Raw genomic sequence first — 22,555 nt, 5'->3', positions numbered from 1 at the left:
ATACTATTTAGGGAATATTACTAAACCCATAGAAATCATATTAATATAATAAAATTAAACAATAACCTGAAAGGGTCAGTCCTGAAGGTAGGGGTATGTGAATGGATTATTATAATCAAAAGTCCTAAACCCACAAGGGTCAATGTGAATGGAGAAATGTGCAAAGATGACGAGGGAGTGAAGGGCAGGAGTGTGCAAGGGCAAGGGTTGGAATAGGAAAGTGTGAAAGAGGAAAATTGGTGCAATAAGTAAGTTTCTATTAAAAAGTCAAAGAGTGTCTGCATCAAAGTTGGGATTTTCAGCAACGAAATCTTAGTATGATGAGGCCACAGAGACAATGAATTGAATTCTACGTGCTCACAGACAGGCTGTACAATCTATAAAGATAGGGTGAACTGACAGTCCTTGCAGAATGATGCCAAGCATTTTTCCATGATGTGTCCAGGAGTAAGCCTTGTAGCTGATGCACAGAAGGGAGGCTGCAGTCTCCCAACCACAACAGCAGTGGGAAGATGGCCAGAAATCTAACCACTTACAACAACATTGTTGTAAGTGGCTGCAGAGTTGAGAGATCACCAAAAAATAGTGCGGGTATGAAATACCCGTGTGAGAAAGTGAGAGGGTGTGAACAGTTACCAAGTGACTGAGTCAGCTTGTTTGTTAACCCAAACATCGATGTGTCCAGAGACCCTGCAAAAACAGAAGTCTTTGCATTTACTAGATTATTATTATAATAAAAAAGAAACACTAAACCTACAAGGGTCATACAGTGCAGCAGGGCAGGGAAGGGTGCAGGGGTATTGGGTAGCAAGAGGGACAGGGATTATTATTAAGTCATGGAGTGCAGCGGGGCAGTGGACACTGCACGAGTTGAGGGTAGCAAGAGATTGAGGTAGAAAGGGCTGTGAGGAGTGCTAGAGGTATCATCATCAAAGTTTGTGCAGTAAATCAATTGCTGTCAAAAAGTCAACGAGAGTGTCTGGGTTAAAGGAGGGTCTATCAGCAAGAAGGGAAGGTAAAGTAAGGGCAATAGAATGGTAAAGACGGAGGTAAATTCTGCTTGCTCGTTGACTGAGTGGGCAGTCCAACAGAATATGGCTAACAGAAACTGGAACCTGGCAATTCTCACAGAGTGGAACAGGGCACCTCTCCATGAGATACTGTGAGTAAGACGAGTGAGGCCAATGCGAGGAGAGAGTAGTCTCCTAACCTCAGATCAGACCAATGTTGTTGCCAATGGGTGTGAAGGTGGGTAGCAATTATAGCAAAATAGCCTGTGAATAGAACACCTCTATATGAAACCGGGAGGTCATGTACTGCTGACCACACAGCAGTGTCTGCCTGTTCATTGCCCTGTATGTCAACATAACTGGGGACCCAAAGTTGGATACGAAGAACCAGGGGATGAGGTGCATCAAATTTTCTTACAGCCTGCAAAGCACTAAGGGAGTCTGAAATGACCACAAATGGTGACAAAGGATTAGATGCAATACAGATAAGTGCTATGAGAATGGCATACAATTCAGCCAGAAAAATGCTAGCTGAGGATAATAAATGTGCTAACACGATGCTGTCCGGAAACAGTGCTGCGAATCCAATGCCATCAGAAGACTTGGAACCATCAGTGTATACTGCAATGGCATGAGAATGGGATCAGAAGTGGTTAAGAAAAAGAGAACAAGAAGCCACCATAGGCAATTGGGCTTTCATGCATGGTAGTAGGAAAGAACAGACACAAACCGTCGGAATTTCCCAAGGGGGTTGGGAAAAGTGAGATGCTACATGAATACAGAAAGGAGGTAACTGAAGAAAAGACAAGCAAATGTAGGCAAAGAGAAAAGGGACGGAGTAAACAGGGGCAACAAACAAATAAAGAATGTCTACTAACATCAGTGACTATCCTATACATGTATATGGAAGGATTGCGGAGGTCATGAGAGTGAAGATAATAGCGAAGGCAATGAGCATCACAGCGATTGGTCAAGGATGGAATATTCGCCTTTGCATAGAGGCTCTCAACCAGTGAAGAGCGAAAAGCAATAAGGCATAAACATAATCCCTGGTGATGGATGGACTTAAGGCTAGAAAGAGTTGCAGGAGAGGCCGCTGACAATATCTAGTCGCCATAATTGAGTTTCAAGAAAATTAGGGTCGAGTGTTGTCGAAGGAGAGTTCTATGATCAGCCCTTCCCCCATGAAAGATGAATGAGGGTTTTAACCCTTTGATTGTCGAAACCCCAAATCCTGAGGCATCTCCTGGTGTCGAAAATTAAAAAAAAAAAAAAAATTGATGGAAAACTGATGGAATTACGCTCTCGCAAAGTTAGCAACCTCAGCGATATTTACGAATCGGTGATTTCACCCACTTTGAGCCCTATTTTCGGCTAATTCCATTGTTCCAGTCAACCAAACTCATAGCTATTTCTCTAGAGCTCCATCTTTTCTATTGATTGAGTACAAGAAACTGCCCATTTACCAATTTCAACTACCCAATAACATGGTTAGAAATTTGTAATTAGGCCAATTTCACGAAAATTAAAAAATGTGATAATTTCAAAATAGGGTCCAGAATGAAGAATGCAGACATTCTTGGCTCTAAAATAACATTTTTTGTTCATCAGTCACGTCTCCAGGCCCCTCTGATATTACTCTTGCTTTCTATTTTGAATTTTTATTCAAACAAAAAATAGAAGATTTACTCTTATGCAGACTACTGCAATATTGTAATAATTGTATAAATAATGTCAACCCATTCATGACTTCATATCAGAATGGCTACTTGGACATTTATTGGACAATGGCATCATTTGTTTACTTTTGAACATCAGCAAAAGTCAAACATTTTCCCTACTTTGAACTCCATTTCAAGGTTCTTTTCATAGTAAAACCAATCAAAGTCACCTCTATTTCTATAATATGTTTTCCATTCTATCAAATGAGATAAAGAAAACGAGAATACAACCATAAACACTATATGAAAACAGACCACAAATTCAGCATGCTGCAGGATTTTTTTATATGGTGCACACTGACCACACAGACCCATTCTCTCACATGTGGGCCTACCAGCTTTCTCCTGCTTGATTTGAAGCTGCTAGAATTTATGAGTATATATACGTCAAACATGGTGGCTCATAAGACGTATATATACGACCTCAACAGTCAAAGGGGTAAGGAGTTCAACCGGCTATGACAAGCTGCCTTGAGAGAGGTAATGTGAGGTTTCCAGGATAACCAACGGTCAAGCAGAAGGCCGAGAAACCTGACTGTATCATGTTCTGGGATACGCAAGCCATATAGATACAATGGATGACCAGAGATGACAGACTGTCTAGTGAAAGTGATTTGGTAAGTTTTAGTACTAGAAAATTTAAACCCTTGAGTAGTGGCACAATTGGAAACACAGTTGACCACATGCTGGAGAGAATTGACAATGAGGTGAAAATCAGCACCTGCACAAGCTATAGCAAAGCATCAGCATAGAATGATGACCAAATACGTATTAGATGGAAGAATAGATGCCAAATCATTTATAGCAAGGAGAAAAAGTGTTGTGCACATAAAAGAGAGAAGCTTACGACTACGTTTCGGTCCGACTTGGACCATTTACAAAGTCACACTAACCAGAAGTGGAGCAGGACGGCTATATATAGGCAGGAAAAGGTGGTGGTGGTAGTAGTAGTAGTAGTAGTAGTACAAGAATGGTATATAATAATACCGACAAGATGAAATTAAGACACGTGCGCAACACCCGGGCATCCCTATCGTAGACGTTTCGCCATCCAGCCAGCCACTGGATGGCGAAACGTCTACAACAAAGACAACCAGACGCCGCACATGTGTCTTAATTTCATCAGTAGTAGTAGTAGTCGAAGAAGAGGTAGTAGTAGTGGTAGAAGTGGGGAATAAGGAGGATGAGCCAGTCAAATACAAAGGAAGGGGAGCATTGCAAGAGAGCTAGGTGCCCACAGAGGGAGAGCAAGCGCACAGAGGTGCGTGAAAGGGGAAGTGGTGAAATAAATGAAGAAGGAACAGAAACATGAGACAGAAGAGAGAAAGACAACCCAGAGGAGAAAAAGGAAAGAGGAAAGGGGAAGAGGGAGAAGAAGAAAAAGAAAAAATGAGGAGTCAGGTTAAGTCACGGGTGTTCTTCTGCTAAAACTGTCTTCCCTAACTTGACTCACGAAATCGTAATGACACGATTGCAAATAAACCATACCCCGGCCGGGATTGAACCCGCGGTCAGAGAGTCTCAAAACTCCAGACCGTCGCGTTAGCCACTAGACCAGCTAGCCACAATAAGATTCGTCCAACTAGGTATATTTCTACACCATAGGAAGGTTAGCATAGGCACCACTGTGACCACAAATGCAAGTTTTTACAGACGAATCTTCAGCTAGCGTGGCCGTGACGAACTCTAGCTCAAGTCCCCTCACTGCCGTCAACATGACTCATTACGATTTCGTGAGTCATGTTGACGGTAGTGAGGGGACTTGAGCTAGAGTTCGTCACGGCCACGCTAGCTGGAGATTCGTCTGTAAAAACTTGCATTTGTGGTCACAGTGGTGCCTATGCTAACCTTCCTATGGTGTAGAAATATACCTAGTTGGACGAATCTTATTGTGGCTAGCTGGTCTAGTGGCTAACGCGACGGTCTGGAGTTTTGAGACTCTCTGACCGCGGGTTCAATCCCGGCCGGGGTATGGTCTGTCTTCCCTACTTCCAACTCGAACAGTCGCCGTCTAGTTGAATCCTCTCTTATACACAACTTTCCTTGTATGAATCTTAGCCCTGGCTTCGTCTCTGTAGATGCCTTCCTCTCCCACTACATTGTAAAATGCTCCAAACTTCAGAACACCCGTGACTTAACCTGACTCCTTATTTTTTCTTTTTCTTTTTCTTCTTCTCCCTCTTCCCCTTTCCTCTTTCCTTTTTCTCCTCTGGGTTGTCTTTCTCTCTTCTGTCTCGTGTTTCTGTTCCTTCTTCATTTATTTCACCACTTCCCCTTTCACGCACCTCTGTGCGCTTGCTCTCCCTCTGTGGGCACCTAGTTCTCTTGCAGTGCTCCCCTTCCTTTGTATTTGACTGGCTCGTCCTCCTTATTCCCCACTTCTACCACTACTACTACTACTACTGATGAAATTAAGACATGTGCGGCGTCCGGTTGTCTTTGTTGTGGACGTTTCACCATCAAGTGGCTGGCTGGATGGCGAAACGTCTATGATAGGGATGCCCAGGTGTTGCGCATGTGTCTTAATTTCATCTTGTCGGTATTATTATACAGTGGACCCCCGCATAACGATATTAATCCGTTCCTGAGAGCTCATTGTTATGCGAAATTATCGTTATGCGAATGAATTTTCCCCATACGAAATAATGGAAATCAAATTAATCCGTGCAAGACACCCCAAAGTATGAAAAAAAAATTTTTTACCACATGAAATATTAATTTTAATACACACAAACTGAAAAAGGCATGCACAATTACATGACACTTACCTTTATTGAAGATATGGTGATGATTGATGGGATGGGAGGAGGAGAGTGTCTTAGTGTTTAGAAGGGGAATCCCCTTCCATTAAGACTTTAGGTGTCAAGTCCTTTTCTGGGGTTACTTCCCTTCTTCTTTTAATGCCACTAGGACCAGCTTCAGAGTCACTGGACTTCTGTCGCACAACATATCTGTCCATAGTGGCCTGTACCTCTCGTTCCTTTATGATTTCCCTAAAGTGTTTCACAACATTGTCAGTGTAATAGTCACCAGCACGGCTTGCAATAGCCGTGTGAGGGTGATTTTCATCCATAAAGGTTTGCACTTTCAGCCACATTGCACAGATTTCCTTAATCTTTGTAGTAGGCAACTTCTTCAATTTCTCTCTCCCCTCCTCCAAACCAGTTTCCTCAGGTCTGGCCTCTTGCTGTTGAAGTTGATCTAGCAGCTCATCAGTGGTTAGTTCTTCATTGTCCTCCTCCACCAACTCTTCCACATCATCCCCACTAACCTCCAACCCCAAGGACTTTCCCAATGCCACAATGGATTCCTCAACTGGCATACTCCTCTCAGGGTTAGCCTGAAACCCTTCAAAATCCCTTTGGTCTACACATTCTGGCCACAGTTTCTTCCAAGCAGGGTTCAAGGTCCTCTTAGTCACTCCCTCCCAAGCCTTACCTATAAGGTTTACACAATTGAGGATATTGAAGTGCTCTCTCCAAAACTCTCTTAGAGTCAGTTGAGTTTCTGAGGTCACTACAAAGCACCTTTCAAACAGAGCTTTTGTGTACAGTTTTTTGAAGTTTGCAATAACCTGCTGGTCCATGGGCTGCAGGAGAGGAGTGGTATTAGGAGGCAAAAACTTCACCTTAATGAAGCTCATGTCCCCATAAAGTCGCTCTGCCACGTCTGTAGGATGACCAGGGGCATTGTCTAACACCAGGAGGCACTTAAGGTCTAATTTCTTTTCAGTTAGGTAATCTTTCACATTGGGGGCAAATGCATGGTGTAACCAGTCATAGAAAAAGTCCCTAGCGACCCATGCCTTACTATTTGCTCTCCACAGCACACACAAATTAGCCTTGAGGATATTCTTTTGCCTGAAGGCTCTGGGAGTTTCTGAGTGATACACTAATAAAGGCTTCACTTTGCAATCACCTAGCATTGGCACACATCAACAGAGTAAGCCTGTCTTTCACAGGCTTATGTCCTGGGAGTGCCTTTTCCTCCTGAGTAATGTACGTCCTGCTTGGCATTTTCTTCCAAAACAGGCCTGTTTCATCACAATTAAACACTTGTTCAGGTTTCAGTCCTTCACTGTCTATGTACTCCTTGAATTCCTGCACATATTTTTCAGCTGCTTTGTGGTCCGAACTGGCAGCCTCACCATGCCTTATCACACTATGTATGCCACTACGCTTCTTAAATCTCTCAAACCAACCTTTGCTGGCCTTAAATTCACTCACATCATCACTAGTTGCAGGCATTTTTTTAATTAAATCCTCATGCAACTTCCTAGCCTTTTCACTTATGATCACTTGAGAGATGCTATCTCCTGCTATCTGTTTTTCATTTATCCATACCAATAAGAGTCTCTCAACATCTTCCATCACTTGCGATCTCTGTTTCGAAAACACAGTTGAACCTATGGCAAGAACAGCTTCCTTGATTGCCGTTTTGTTGCCCACAATAGTAGCGATGGTTGATTGGGGTTTATTATACAACCTGGCCAGCTCGGAGACACGCACTCCACTTTCATACTTATCAATGATCTCTTTCTTCATCTCTATAGTAATTCTCACCCTTATTGCTGTAGGGTTGGCACTAGAAGCTTTCTTGGGGCCTATGGTCACTTATTTTGCAGATAAAATCACCAAAAACACTGTAATAATACGAAATGTTCCGATTGTATGCTTGGATGTTACCGCGGAGGCTGGCTGGTAAACAATGCCACCAGCGGAACATGTGAGGCTGGCTCAGGCCGCACATTAGACGCGTCTCGGACGAACAGCATTGAGCGGGTTTTTTAGCGGTATGCGAGGCAAAATCTTAGCGATAAAATGTATCAGTATGCGGATTTAACGTTATGTAAGGCCAACGGTATGCGGGGATCCACTGTATACCATTCTTGTACTACTACTACCACCACCTATTCCTGCCTATATTTAGCCGTCCTGCTCCACTTCTGGTTAGTGTGACTTTGTAAATGGTCCAAGTCGGACCGAAACGTCGTCGTAAGCTTCACTCTTTTATGTGCGGGTTATTTGTGTATCGTTCCAGTCACGGTATTGTGCCTTTTTTTGTTAATTATGAACATACATATCCATGAACAGTAAGGAGTCAATGGTAGAACGGCCCTTACAAAAGCTATACGTATTGACTAGTGGAGAGACTATTGTGAGTCTCTAAATACCACATCAAATGTATATTTACCAGACATTCCATCACCTTGCAAACTGCACTGGTAAGAGCAATGGGACGACAGTGGGAGGCATGTACTGTAGTACCTGGTTTGCAGAAAGGGATTATTATTATTATTATTATAATCAAAAAGAAGCACTAAGCCACAAGGGCTATACAGCTGCAGAAAGGGAGAACAATGGCAGATTTCCACAGCTGGGGAAGAACTCCTTGCGACCAAATACGATTAGAGTCATAAGAGAACAGCAAGGGCTGACTGATGTAAATGCTGTAGCATATGCCTATAAATGCTGTCAGGCCCAGCTGCCGATGATCAGCAAGCAGAGAGAGTTGCCTCCAGTTCCATAAGTGTAAAAGGCACATTATAAGATTCTTCTCTGATAGAAGAAAAGTTTCAGGGCTCTAACTCTCTGGCAGACTTAGAGGAAAGAAACAATGGGCACAGATGAAGCCCCTGAGAGATACGGACAAGATGATTACCACTTTCAGTGGCAATGGCGAGAGAGTTTGCTATAGCAACACCAGCTACCTAAAGAACAGGAGCCGGGTTGGGAGAATATTTACCACTCAGTTTCTGTACCTTTTTCCAGACAGCACTCATAGAGGAAGCCGAAGTGACAGTAGAAACAATTTCGCCAGCAAGTGCATTTAGCATCATGGATGACACGGCAGGCAACCGCTCTCTTCTGCTTAAAATCAAGGGATTGCTCTGTGGTTCTATTGTACTAGTACCTGCCCCACACAACACGTTTCAAATGTACTGCCAGAGCACAGACCACCAAGGCACGCACCTCTGAGAAAGCCTGCCCAAGGTTTGAGGTATAGAATGTGAAACTGCGGTTAAAACTGAGGTCGAGAAGAGGTGTAAAAGCTCATCAATGGAGGATGAAGAAGGATCCTCACTAAAAGCAGTTTGACGTGAGTAAAGGTCCCAATTCGCTCGGTCAAATTGCCAGTGTGGGCTACAAGGAGGTGGTGAATATGAAGAAGTAAGGACAATTGGAAAATGATCACTATCATGCAAGTCAGGGAGGAGAGACCAGGTAAAGCCTTGTACAGTTGAGGAAGAACAAACCAAGAGATTGATACAAGAGAAAGAATGAGTACAAGGATCAAATTGGGCGGGAAACTCGTATTAAAAACATGGAGGGGGGAAAGAAGCGAGAAAAGCCTCCAACTGAATGCCATGGGAGTCACAGTGAACCCCCCCCCCCCGAGAAAAGGGTGAGCATTAACCCTTTGACTGTCGCAACTCCAAATCCTGAAGTGTCTTCTGGTGTTGAAGAAAAAAAAAGTTATGAAATGATAGAGAAACTTTTCCCGATGGTAATGACACCAAAAGTACGAGATTTGATTGAAAACTTATGGAATTACGCTTCCACGAAGTTAGCAATCTCGGTGATATATACGCATCGGTGATCTCGCCGAATTTGAGCAATATTTTCTGCCAATTCCGTTGTTCCAGTCGACCAGACTCATAGCTACTTCTTTAGAACTCCATTTTTTCTATCAATTGAGTACAAGAAACCACCCATGTACCAACTGCAACTACCCAATAAAGTGGTCAGAAATTGGCAATTTGGCCAATTTCACGCAAATTAAAAAAGATGCCATTTCAAAATATGGTCCAGAATAAACAATGCAGACATTCTTGGCACTAAAATAACATATCCACTGTTCATTGGTCACGTCTCCAGGCCCCTCTTATATTACTCTTGCTTTCTATTTTGATTTTTTATTCACACAAAAAAATAGAAGATTTACTGTTATGCAGACTACTGTATTATTGTAAAAATGGTATAAATAATATCAGTGCACTAGTGAAAGAATATTAGACTCTCCAGTTGACGTGTACTGGACGTGTGGTGTGATTTGCTTACTCTTGAACATTAGTAAAAATTGAATATTTCCGCTACTTTGAGCTCAATTTCAAGGTAGTTTTCATCGTGAAACTCATCAAAATCATCTCTAATTCTGTAATATGTTTTCCATTCTATCAAATGAGACCAAGAAAACGAGAATACAACCATAAATACTATAGGAAAATACACCTCAAAGCCAGCCTTTTAATCCAAAAACACGGTCGGAGTTTTTTTCTCATTATGCACTGTTTGCTGCACGATTTTTTTTATACAGTGCACACTGACCACACAGACCCATTCTCTCACATGTGGGCCTACCAGCTTTCTCCTGCTTGATTTGAAGCCGCTAGAATTATCGAGTATACATACATCCGAAACAGTCAAAGGGTTAAAATCGCCAAGCAACAAAAGTGGTGGTAGTAAGGAACCAGAAATACAACATTTGGGATAGATAATGCCCAAGAAGGGGAGGGATACAAAGAACAGATTGTATACAACTTACATTGTATTCAAATGGATGTGGGCTGGAGTATAATGCAGCAAAGAGCTGATGGTATATAATACCAGTGCATATAAGAAGTGCACTTTCATTAAAGGTTCCATCGGGACAAGGATCCGATGAATATAATAAAACATAGCCCATGATGGGATGGATAACAGTGAAGTGTAATCTGGGTTCTTACAAACAAACACAAACAGGGGAAAACTGGGAGAGCAACACCTGAAGCCCACCCCAGTTGCCTCCGAGGCCACGGATATTCCACTTAAATAAGTCATGATTTGCAAAGAGAAAGATACAATAAATCTGAAGGTAGATTTATCTATGGACTAAAAACGTCCACATGTGGAGGCAGCGGAAAACGCACAAGCAGTGAAGTACGTATTGGGATGCTGTGAAGAAAGAAGCCGTGCAGACGGAGAAGAGTGAAAAGGAGGAACAGGAGGTGGATCGGTAACCATCAATCTAGTCTCCTCAATATATATGGAGATAGCTTTATGTGTTTCACAGGACAAGGACGTTGTATGTGGAATGCATTGGAGATGGAAGGAGGAGGGTGAATAAAGATTGAGGCGACTATGGAATGTACCAAAGTAGGGGAGGACAAAAGGGTAGAGGGAACTGGAGAAGCAGCTTGGGAGGGGACAGGAGAGGAAGCAACCTGGGAGGGGGCAGAAGAGGAAGATACTTGGGAGGAGACAGGGAAGGAAGGTGCTGTACAAGGAGGAGGATGAACCTCCACATTCATAACAGAGCCAGTTAGAGGTGAAGAACCAGGTACAGAGACTGAAAAGGAAAAATGTGCAGGTAGAAGGGAGGGAAGGGTTAAAGGAGATTTTAACAATGGGGATTTTTTGGACTTCGGAGAAATAAAGGGGCAATGGGGAGGAGTTGTTGTATGAGATCTTGTAGACACAAACTTGTGAGTGAGAAGAGGAAGAGGTGAGAACAGAATGAGGTGTCGAGGTAGGGACGTCTGAGTTCAGGACAGCAAAAGAATTAGAGGCACGGGTGACTGTGGAAGGGGTGACCACAGAGGAGGCTGCAGAAGTTGGGACCCCAGGGATGGGGAGAGGAGGAGGAAAGGGAAAGGGGGAATGGGGAGGAGGGGATAGGGAAAGGGGGGACTGGGAGGCAATTAGGTTCGGTCTAAGGAAGGAGGCCAAAAGGTCTATTTCCTCAGACCAAGAGCCTCTTCATCATGCCAAGGAGGCCCCCCTTGAAGAGGTGCATTTACTAGAAATAGGGCATAACCAAAGATGAATGCAAAGCATGACAGAATGAGGAGAATCTGAATTTCTGGATAGCCTGTAATGCACTGTGAGAATCTGAAGCAACTGTAAAAAAAATGAGGCAGACATTGACACAACATGCATAATACTATGAAAATATCACAGAACTCTGCTGTGAAAACACTGGCCGAGTCTAGTAAATGATCTCGGGTGATTGTGTCAGGAAAAACTCGCACATCCAACACTGTCAGGGAATTCTGAACTATCAGTGTACACTGAAATAGCGTGAGTGAGGATTAAGTTATAGCAGATAAGAAGGCTCTAACACATGGAAGTGGAGAAGGGCAAACATGAATCATTGGGACTACCCAAGGAGGGAGGGAAAAGTAAGATGTAGGGTGAACACGGAGGGGAGGTGAATTAACCCTTTGACTGTTTTCGACGTATAAATACGTCTTACGAGCCAATGTTTCTGACGTATATATACTCATTAATTCTAGCGGCTTCAAATCAAGCGGGAGGAAGCTGGTAGGCCCACATGTGAGAGAATGGGTCTGTGTGGTCAGTGTGCACCACATAAAAAAAATCCTGCAGCCAGATCAGTAATGGCTGACCTGTACCAAAGTCCAGTGGTATAGAGGAGCATAGAGGTGTCTATACAGGAAAGAGGACGAGTGGAGAGGAAAAGAAGAGGAAGGGGGAAGGGTTGCACTGAAACCCTCCCCAGAGGAAACTATAAACATTCAAATCACCTTATAAAAGGAAGGGCAGTGATAAGAAAGAAATCAGAAAATGGATGTCACGGAAAGATACACGGAGGTCACAGTATAATGGATGTCAGGGAAAGATGTACAGAGGTTGCAGTTTAATGAAGCAAAATACTCTCAAAAAATCTGAGTAAGGAATATCACTGTACACAAGAAGTACACTCTCAAATGTTTCATCAGGAAAAGGATCATGTGATTGCAATAAAACACATTATTATTATTATAATCAAAACCAAGTGCTAAACCCACTAGGGTCATACAGCACTGCAGGGGGTGTTGCTGGAGCAGAAAGAAGCCAGGGGTGGAGAGGGTAACAGAGGTAGAGTTAGAATGGGCTGTGAGGAGTGCTAAGAAAGTATTACCAAAGTTTATATAATAAACTGGTTGCTGCCAAAAAGTAAGTTAAGAGTCAAAGGTGGGGCCATCAGCAAGGAGGGAAGATAAATTAAGGGTGTTAGAGCGGTGACGACGTCGGAGGTAAATTCTGCATGCTTGCTGAAAGACAGGACAACCCAACAGAATATGGCAAATTGAAATTGGAACCTGACAATTCTCACAGAGTAGAACAGGGCGCAATAAAACATAGCTCGAGACATGGAGGCCAACAGTGATTGGAGTCACAGTGCATGGAGAATGGGAGGTAATCAGACTTGATCCAAGGAATGAGAGGATAAGTCTGTCCTTGGATCAAGAATCCCTCACCAGCATCTAGGAGCCTCCCTTGATGGGACAGAGTTTGAAAATACTGTACTGTAATAATCTACTTTCATATAAAGACAATGTGCCATTACATACATGATCAACTGATAATCTAACTCTGTGTGTCACAAACAATAACATGGAACAATACATAACATGGAACAATTTATCTCAAGGTTCACCAAAGTGTTCAAGACTTTTTCACTGAAGAAGACCCTGACAAATCTAGAAGCAGTGCTTATAAACGGGGTCTAGACCAGCTAATGATGCCTTTCCGTCAGTTGTATAATGTACAGTGGAACCTCAAATTTCGAACTTAATCCATTCTGGGAGCTAGTTCTCAAGTCGAAAAGTTTGAAAGGCGAAGCAATATTTCCCATAAGAAATAATGAAAATACAATTAATCTGTTCCAGAAACCCAAAAATATTCACAAAAAAATACATTTTATAGGTAGTATTACATTATAGTTTTACATACACACAACAAATATAGTGAACAATTATTAATAAATTTAAATAAACATATAAAATAACATTTTTACTTACCTTTATTGAAGATTGGTGATGGCATCTGGAAGATAGGGAGGAGAGATGGAGTTGGGGTTAGTGTTTGAGAGGGAAATGCCCCTCCATAAGGACTTTAGGTATCAAACCCCTCTCTGGGGTTACTTCCCTTCTCTGTCTTTTAATGCCACTAGGACCAGCTTGAGAATCACTGGACCCCTGTCTCACAAAATAACTGTCCACAGTCCTCTGCTTCTGGTGCCTCTAAGATTTCCCTAAAATGGGACATGGTTCTGTCACTGAACCTGTTGCAAAGATGGTTTGTTTCAGCTTGCTCAAGGTGACACTTCTCCACAAACATTTGAGCATCATTCCACTTGGTGCAAATCTCCTTAATCTTTGAATCGGCATGCAACTTCTTTGTCTTTTCACAAATAATCGTCTCTGAAACACTATCACCTGCCATCGCTTTATCCTTGATCCACACCAGCAACAACCTCTCAACCTGATCGATTGTCTGTGGTCTTTTTTTGGTTAGCATATCAACACCTTTCACAACATCAGCTTCCTTGATATGTTTTTTCTTTGCCAGGACAGAAGCGATGGTCTTCGACTTGTTTTTCCCGTACATCCTGGCAAGCTCAACAAGTCACACACCACTCTCATACTTCTGTATTATTTCCATCTTCACATCTATGGTGTTTCTCACTTTCTTTACCACAGGGGGACCACTAGCAAGTTTCTTTGGGCCCATGGTAGCTTATTTCACAGTCCCACAAGCACTAAAGACAATGAATTAATCGTAAAATGTTTGAATGAGAGTGCAGGTTAGTGTTCACTCAAGCATCAACAGAGCCAGACTGGTTCACGGCGCCTAGGCGGGGACACGGACACAGCGGGCTGGCGGACAGGTCCGGTACCTGGCGGTTCAAAAGAAGGGCGAGTTTGATAATAGGGACAAGGTTGGTTCAAAAAAAGCGATCGAAAGGTGAAGAGTTTGATAAGCGATACGTTCGAAATTTGAGGTTCCATTGTACTGCAGGGTAAAAGAACCCAGAGATCCATTACAGAATTTATGCACACTCCAATACGACCATCGAGTTTAGTACCAGAACCTCTACCATCCACTTCTGCCGACAACCAACAACCATCCACCTCAGCCCAGTCGGGCCAAACCATGCATCACTGCTGTCTTCACAATCACTGACATACACCAACAACCACAGTTTAAGGTAAGAAATACTATTAATTTTGTTGCATTTGTAATCTTAAGCAGTAAAAAATAATATATCATGACAATGAATTACAATTACATATTCACTTTTATTTTTGTAAGATCTGTTGATCTAAAAAAAAAAGTTGTTTGGTTTTTTGGGGGCTCCCACGAATTTAACCCTATTTTTCCCATAAGTTCTTCATTTTATCTAACATGGTTTTACCTAACACTGCGTTTTCAGGAACGTAACTACCGTGTAATATAACGGTCTACTGTACATATCAATATTAAAAATTCTACATCAATAAAAACCAAATAAGAACTTTAATAATAAACAATGATTTTTCAACATCTTATTACAGCACGTAAATGGTAAATGCAGCCACAGTAACAGCATAAAACAGATATTTGGGAGTTGACGTGTCAGCAGATGGATTTATGAAGGATGAGGTTAATCATAGAATTGATGAAGGGAAAAAGGCAAGTGGTGCGTTGAGGTATATGTGGAGACAAAAAAACGTTATCTATAGAGGCAAAGAAGGGAATGTATTAAAGTATAGTGGTACCAACACTCTTATATGGGTGTGAAGCTTGGGTTGTAAATGCTGCAGCGAGGAGACGGTTGGAGGCAGTGGAGATATCTTGTCTAAGGGCAATATGTGTGGTGTAAATATTATGCAGAAAATTCGGAGTGTGGAAATTAGGAGAAGGTGTGGAGTTAATAAAAGTATTAGTCAAGAGGGCTGAAGAGGGTTTGTTGAAGTGGTTTGGTCATTTAGAGAGAATGGATCAAAGCAAAATGACATGGAGAACATATAATCTGTAGGGGAAGGAAGGCAGGGTAGGGGTCGTCCTCGAAAAGGTTGGAGGGAGGGGGTAAAGGAGGTTTTGTGAGCGAGGGGCTTGGACTTCCTGCAAGCGTGCGTGAGCGTGTTAGACAGGAGTGAATGGAGACTAATGGTATTTGGGACCTGACGAGCTGTTGGAGTGTGAGCAGGGTAACATTTAGTGAAGGGATTCAGGGAAACCAGTTATTTTTATATAGCCGAACTTGAGTCCTGGAAATGGGAAGTACAATGCCTGCACTCTTAAAGGAGGGGTTTGGGATATTGGCAGCTTGGAGGGATATGTTGTGTATCTTTATATGTATATGCTTCTAAACTGTTGTATTCTGAGCACCTCTGCAAAAACAGTGATTATGTGTGAGTGAGGTGAAAGTGTTGAATGATGATGAAAGTATTTTCTTTTTGGGGATTTTCTTTCTTTTTAGGTCACCCTGCCTCGGTGGCAGACGGCCGACTTGTTAAAAAAAAAAAAATATTTATTATACCATACATGTGGAATACAACACATACCAACTGCAACAAAGCTCTTGTAATGCAATTGTATATTGTTTGCCTCCAAAATGAAAAACAAGCCTTAGATTTTTTTAATTGTGCTGTCTGGATTTCTCAATATTTATAAGGTTAGAGTGGTATGTAAAGTAATGTGACCCTCAAAATACTTTGAGCCCAGCTGGTAGCTTAACATCTAAAGCCAAACTTGCTATACAGTTTATCTGAAAATGCTCTCAATTACTGCAATTTCCTACAACTTTAGCAATTTTCTTTGATTAATGGCTTCATGATATTATTAAAGCAATATTTAATTTTGACTTTATTGCAATCAGGGGAAGCACTAAGTTGTAAGGGTCATATAGCACCTAGGGAGTGGAAGTTATTCACATTTGATCCAAAGAAGGGAAAGATAGGCTCCTTGGCAGCATCAAGGCACCTCTTGAGGGGGCAAGACTTAAAAAAGAAAACATTTTTCTTAAGTAGGCTGCATTCAATGCAGTAGTAACGCAGACCTGCTGTAAAACTGCTGAGGACATGTCACTGAATGTTTTAAAATTTGCACTACTCTCTTGGTCTCTTTTACCAATCATATCACTAACACGGTAGAGGAGAAGGATACAGCACAGGTGTTGAGGGTGAACGCAAGGGCAAAACAAGGTTATCATACTCAATGAAGTAAAGTAAATAAATTTCAGTTAAATAATTAGACTCGATGAAGTAGTCTTTAAGGGGGATCTTAATTTCAGTTAATCTGATTATAGTACTTTTGGAATCCAGTGTATTATGACTTCCTAAGAGGTACTCTATAACTGTCTATTAAAAAGATACGCTTGAATCAATAAGAAAGGACAGTATAACCTACTTGTCCTGGTTCTGATGAGCATGGAAAAACTATCACAAATCTACTGTATTAGGTTAATATTTCCTGTTAATACAATGGCAACAGTGGATTAAGGACCATTTACCTAGTGATAACATTGATAATCTGACTATGAATTATAGCAGGGAAGACCTAACAAAAAATGATGAGGGGCAGCTTATGTGACTTTTCTCTAGTAGTACAAACTGCTCAAACAACACATTATACATTATATTCCTCAAAGTGATGATATAAAACAATGATGACTATAAATGGATAAGAAAAAAGAGGGTCACTTCACAGACCAATATGTTCAAAATTAAAAAATGGACAAGGAAAGGCAAATGCATATGAACTTAATGCTGCACAGGAATCTAATAGCAATCCATAAAGTTTTGTACAGGTATCTAGACCTAAAACTCAGGGAAAAACTAACTCACGAAGCTTACTCATAATGTTAAAGAAATATTCCATTTTTAGCAATTATTTCCAGTCAGTTTTTAAATAAATATTGCAAATTAAGGCCCAGAAATTAATTATCAAGGACACTAATAAAGTAAAATTTTATCTTAATGAAAATTCTCTGTGATTTTAGAAGTGTAATAAGACAACAATGGGTAAAATCTGATCATTATTTATGAAGATATGAAGGTTTGAAGGTGACATTTGTGACTGTTTTACGGGAACACAAGTGCCTGCTGCATGAACAAAGTTGCAGCTTTAAATTTTTTCCATTTTTTCTAATTTTTATGGATCACATGTTTCACACCTATATATACGTTTTCATATGACATTTATATTTATTGTTCCATCACACTAAACAAATGTAAGCACTAAAAAATTGTAGACAAACGTAAATGCTATTTACTGGCTCCCACAACGCCCTGCGCAAAAGAATTTCTTTATACGATACTGTGCAGACCTGTTTTCTCTGATGCAGGCCAATCAGAACCACTTTATAGGTCCAAGAATTCTGGCATAAGCTTACGTCAATGGCATTTTCCCAGTTGGCATAAATTTACGTTGTTGGCAGCTGAGGGGATGAACGAGCTGATACTAAGACCAAACACTCTAAGTCACTGGACAACTTATGAGCCATTTTTAATGGTTCTCAGTGAATGCAGGAGAAAGTCAGTAAGCCATTAGCTGGAACAGTAACTGATATATCATTGCAATTTGAGTTGTCACAGTTGCTCTTTGCTGATGACACTGCTTTAGGGAGATTCTGAACAGAAGTTACAGAGATTGGTTGATAAGTTTGGTAGGGTATGTAAAAGACAGTTAAAAGTGAATAAAGGAAACAGTAAGGTGATGAGGATAACAAAAAAAATAGGTAATGGAAGACTGGATATCAGACTGGAGGGACAGAGTATGGAGGAGATGAATGTGTTCATATATTTGGGAGTGGACATGCCAGCAGATGGGTCTATGAAGGATGAGGTGAATCATAGAATTGATGAGGGGGAAAAAGGTAAGTAGTGCACTGAGGAGTCTGTGGAGACAAAGAACTTTATCCATGAAAGCAAAGAGGGAAATGTATGACAGTATAGTTATACCAATGCTCTTGTATGGGTGTGAGGCATGGGTTGTGAATGTTGCAACAAGGAGAAGGCTGGAGGCAGTGGAGATGTCATATCTGAGGACTATGTGTGGTGTCAATATAATGCAGAGAATCCATAGTTTGGAGATTAGGAGGTGTGGGATTACCAAAACTATTATCCAGAGGGCTGAGGAGGGGTTATTGAGATGGTTTGGATGTGTAGAAAGGATGGAATGAGAGTATATAATTCTGTAGTGGAGGGAAGGCAGGGTAGGGGTCAGCCTAGGTAAGGTTGAAGGGAGGGGTAAAGGAGGTTTTGTGTGCGAGGGGCTTGACTTCCAGCAAGCACGCGTGAGCGTGTTAGACAGCGAATGGAGACAAATAGTTTTTAGGACTTGACGTGCTGTTGGAGTGTAAGCAAGGTAACATTTATGAAGGGATTCAGGGAAACCAGCAGGCCGGACTCAAGTCTGGCCTGTCAGTGTCTGCATTCTGAAAGAGGGGTGTTAATGCTGTAGTTTTATAACTGTAGTGTAGGTATGCCTCTGGCAAGACAGTGATGGGGTGAACGATGATCAAAGTTTTTCTTTTTTTCGGGCCACTCTGCCTTGGTGGGAAACAGCCGATGTGTTAATAATAAAATAAAATAAAAATTTGATGCTGTGCCAGAAATGCAGAAGATTGCTAATGTGATACTTATTTACAAAGTGGGAGATACTGTACTGTAATTGAAAAACATTAGGCTAATAAAATCCTTAGATTATGCAATTTATACATATGTAATTATTACTGCAGGACCTAAGGAATAAAAGGTAATTAGGTTTAATCTGAGGGAGAGAAGGGTAATAACAAGTCCCTCAATCAAGGGCTTGAGTGAGGGAATTGTTGCATTTTATTCATAGTTCTTCTGCAGATCTTGTTAAATCTCCCATGGTAGTAATTCTCCTATGCAGTATTCAAATTTTTAGTCCATGTAAGTGGGACACATAACTTCAACATACTGACTTATTTATCAATTCTGTTAAGATTCAAGTTATTCTACATGATGTATGAGATACTTCTATTTCCAATAGTGTACATTATCAAAAGCTGACTAGCTGACCTACATACTTTTTTTTTTATTTAACAACATTTTTCCATATTAGTTTTGAGCCCTGTGGCTGTCCTTGGAGGTAGGGAGGTACATGAGGTTTTAAGTACTAGGGACCTGGACATCCAACAAGCTTGTGAGAGCATGTTAGATAGGAGTGAATGAAGGCTGGGAGTTTTATATGTGCTACTGGAGTGTGAACAAGATAACATTTATGAAGAGATTCAAGAAAACAAAATAGCCATACTCGAGTCCTGGAGGTGGGAAGGACAGTGCCTGCACTCTGAAGGAATGGTGGGAATATTGCAGTTTGGAGGGTCATCTGAACTTTGATGCTGGTATCCTTCTGGCAAGACAGTGACTGAATGAGTGACAGTTAAAGTATTTCTTTGTCAAGTCACTACCTCAGTGGGAGAAAGCCAGTGTGAAAAAAAAAACTCCTTACTTTTAAACCATTAATAATCACTGCTGGACTGAACACATCGACTCCAGGCTGAGGGACTGATGACCTCAAACTTCTCTTCGTCTTTCACTGCTCTTCTATGTATTGAACTGAAGAAGTCACTAGCTGGCAAAATGTTTCCACAATAAAAATTTCCAAATGTTGCACAAGTATCTCATTCTTCAACCTGTCAGTTTTCTAAACCACTCATATCACAACAATTGACATGAAAACTTTGAGGAGATTCTCCTGTAAGGTCATGTATCAACTGCAAAAGCTGGCCTGATCTGTTTTACACTGTCGAGTATTAGCTTCTCCATTAAGTGGTGCTTGATATCTGTTGTTATGCTGGTATTAGCCTCTATATTAAACAGCGCATGATAAATTACTGTAATAGAAGCACTAAAGCTAAAGCCTCAAAGAAAGCAATATATAACTCGTGAAAATGAGGAAATAAACATAAAAATGATTAGGTGATCATGGAGAGCCAGACTTACCATTGATCTCAGCAGTAAGGTGGTTACGTGGCTCTGCAATAAAACCAAAACAATTCTAAATAATATACAGAACTAAAATAAGAAAGCCACTGGCTAGAAAGGAGTAAAACATTACACTACACAAATAACCCACACATAGAAGAGAGGAGCTTACGATGACATTTCGGTCCAACTTGGACTATTTACAAAGTCAGTGTGACTTTGTAAATGGTCAAAGTCAGACCGAAATGTTGTCGTAAGCTCCTCTCTTCTATGTGCGGGTTATTTGTGTACTGTTCCAGTCACGGTATTGTGCCTTTTGTTAAAACATTACACTGTATGTACAACAACAGATAATGTTATTGAGATTAACAAAAGAGTAATAAACACAAAATTGAACAATTTAACATACTAACCTCAAAAGGATTCAAAATGTAACAGGAAATATATAAAACTTTGTTACAAATTCAGTTGATTTATATGCTGGTCTTTATAAACTTTTAAAACAAAAAATAAATAGGAGGGAAGAACTGCAATTCAGTAAAATGTTAAAAAGGCTTAAAAAAAAAAAAAAAGAATTCCTTAATTTTATATGCCAAGAAACTCTAAACTACTTCAGCTCATTTCAAAGCTTCGTCTTAGTAATATCTTTATGGTATATCATATCCCAGTCTACTAACACTGAGGCACCTGTTTGCTGATGACTGGGGTCGGTGGATGTAAGGAAACTTGCCAAGCTTACAATTTATATTTTTTAAATAAAAATAAATCTTTCAGTTACAATAACTTGATTCACTGGCTAAAACTATGATGTGATGTTCTTAGGAAGAAAGACAACTATACCATAAAAAGAAAAGTCACTCAATGGAATGAGATTACATGGCATTAAAAGAATGACTTGTGAGCAAGGATGCCATCAACAGCATTTTTCACAATTAGTCAAAAACCTAATATTTGCTGTTACTTGTACTTTTTTTTTGTAGGCATGACTAGTCAGTGAGATTTGATTTGCATAATTTCTTCATAACTCTTCGCTTTTCATGAGCTGTAGATTAACATCAGCTTCAGATGGAAATCCTCTACAGCAATGCCTCTCAGATATAGTGCGAGATGATTCTTGATTACAGAGAGTCTTGGAGTCCTGTTTTCATCTTTTTATATGCAAGTTTCTGATGGCATCAGCTACAAGTACAGCCATATTATATTAAAACTGGAGTCTTCCCGAGGGGTGTATCTGCCATCTTCTAAGTTCTTCAACACATTCTGACTTGAGGCTGCTGCCTAGGTATCAACATTCAGTCTCTCCACTCAGTGTAATGTTTGGCAATCTGTAATACTTCAACCTTTCAAGTAACTTATTACTAGCACCATCTTCCTTCCTCATGCATTTTAAAACAAACTTCAGGTCTTCCCCTGAATAATCAACATGCTGAGAGTAGTGTAACAGGCAGTCTGATGATCAGTCCAAAAAACAGGAACACCCTTTCGTATCGTCTTAGAGTTTACCATATTATGAGTGAGATAAACTTACCTTTTTTTTTTTATGATGGAACACACTTTCAGTTTTGATAGCCCTAGCATCAATCCATCATAAAATATTCACCTGTATCCGAAGCTATGCTCCTAATCTTAGTTTTCACACCATTGTAATTCTTACCGCTTTATAACATTCTGCAACTCTTGCTGGCCAGGGTAAAATGCACAGAGATATGTGGCCAAGATAAAAAGCTAAACGAGTCATAACATTTGCTTAAAAATAATAATGGCTGTATAGGGAGTGTACCTCTTTCACTGCATCCCAGTCCAGTATGCTAGCATGGATGTTATTATTTGTTCACCTCATGAGCAGCACAGATCATCTATCTACTGCAAGAGGTAGCTAAATAGGGGACAGGTAATCACAATGTGAAACTGATGCCTAGTGTAGCCTTCATCACTAAGAAAATAACACTCAGTAAGCAGTAACTAAGTGGAGGATTAGTTTATTTCAACTGATACTATATTACTGTTAATATATTCAAGGTAAAACACTAAACCCACTAGGGTTATACAGCACCTAGGGAATGGGAGGTAATCAAGTGAGAGAAAAGGAGAGGATAACCACAATTCCTTCGATGAAG

The 22,555-nt window shown here is 40.8% G+C and overlaps 1 protein-coding gene across 17 annotated transcripts in view; it reads right to left on the bottom strand.

The window, feature by feature from the left end:
• The window catches only part of LOC128693550 (short coiled-coil protein homolog), a 48,394-nt gene that overhangs the window by 2,992 nt on the left and 22,847 nt on the right, over window positions 1-22,555 (bottom strand). For 14 of the 17 annotated variants that reach the window (XM_053783297.2, XM_053783303.2, XM_053783298.2 and 11 more), the window contains one exon: window positions 20,457-20,489. The exons of 2 other annotated variants lie outside the window; for them this stretch is intronic. Coding sequence is in view for 3 of the 15 variants with exons in the window: in XM_053783306.2 (XP_053639281.1) it covers window positions 20,480-20,489 (10 nt within the window). In the remaining 12 variants the exon portion in view is untranslated. Of the gene's footprint in view, window positions 1-20,456; window positions 20,502-22,555 lie in introns of all 17 variants that reach the window. One more of the 17 variants, XM_053783292.2, reaches the window with a different exon arrangement.

Source organism: Cherax quadricarinatus, chromosome 57, assembly GCF_038502225.1.
Source record: "Cherax quadricarinatus isolate ZL_2023a chromosome 57, ASM3850222v1, whole genome shotgun sequence".
Taxonomy (NCBI): domain Eukaryota; kingdom Metazoa; phylum Arthropoda; class Malacostraca; order Decapoda; family Parastacidae; genus Cherax; species Cherax quadricarinatus.
This window is presented reverse-complemented; position numbering and strand designations above follow the sequence as displayed.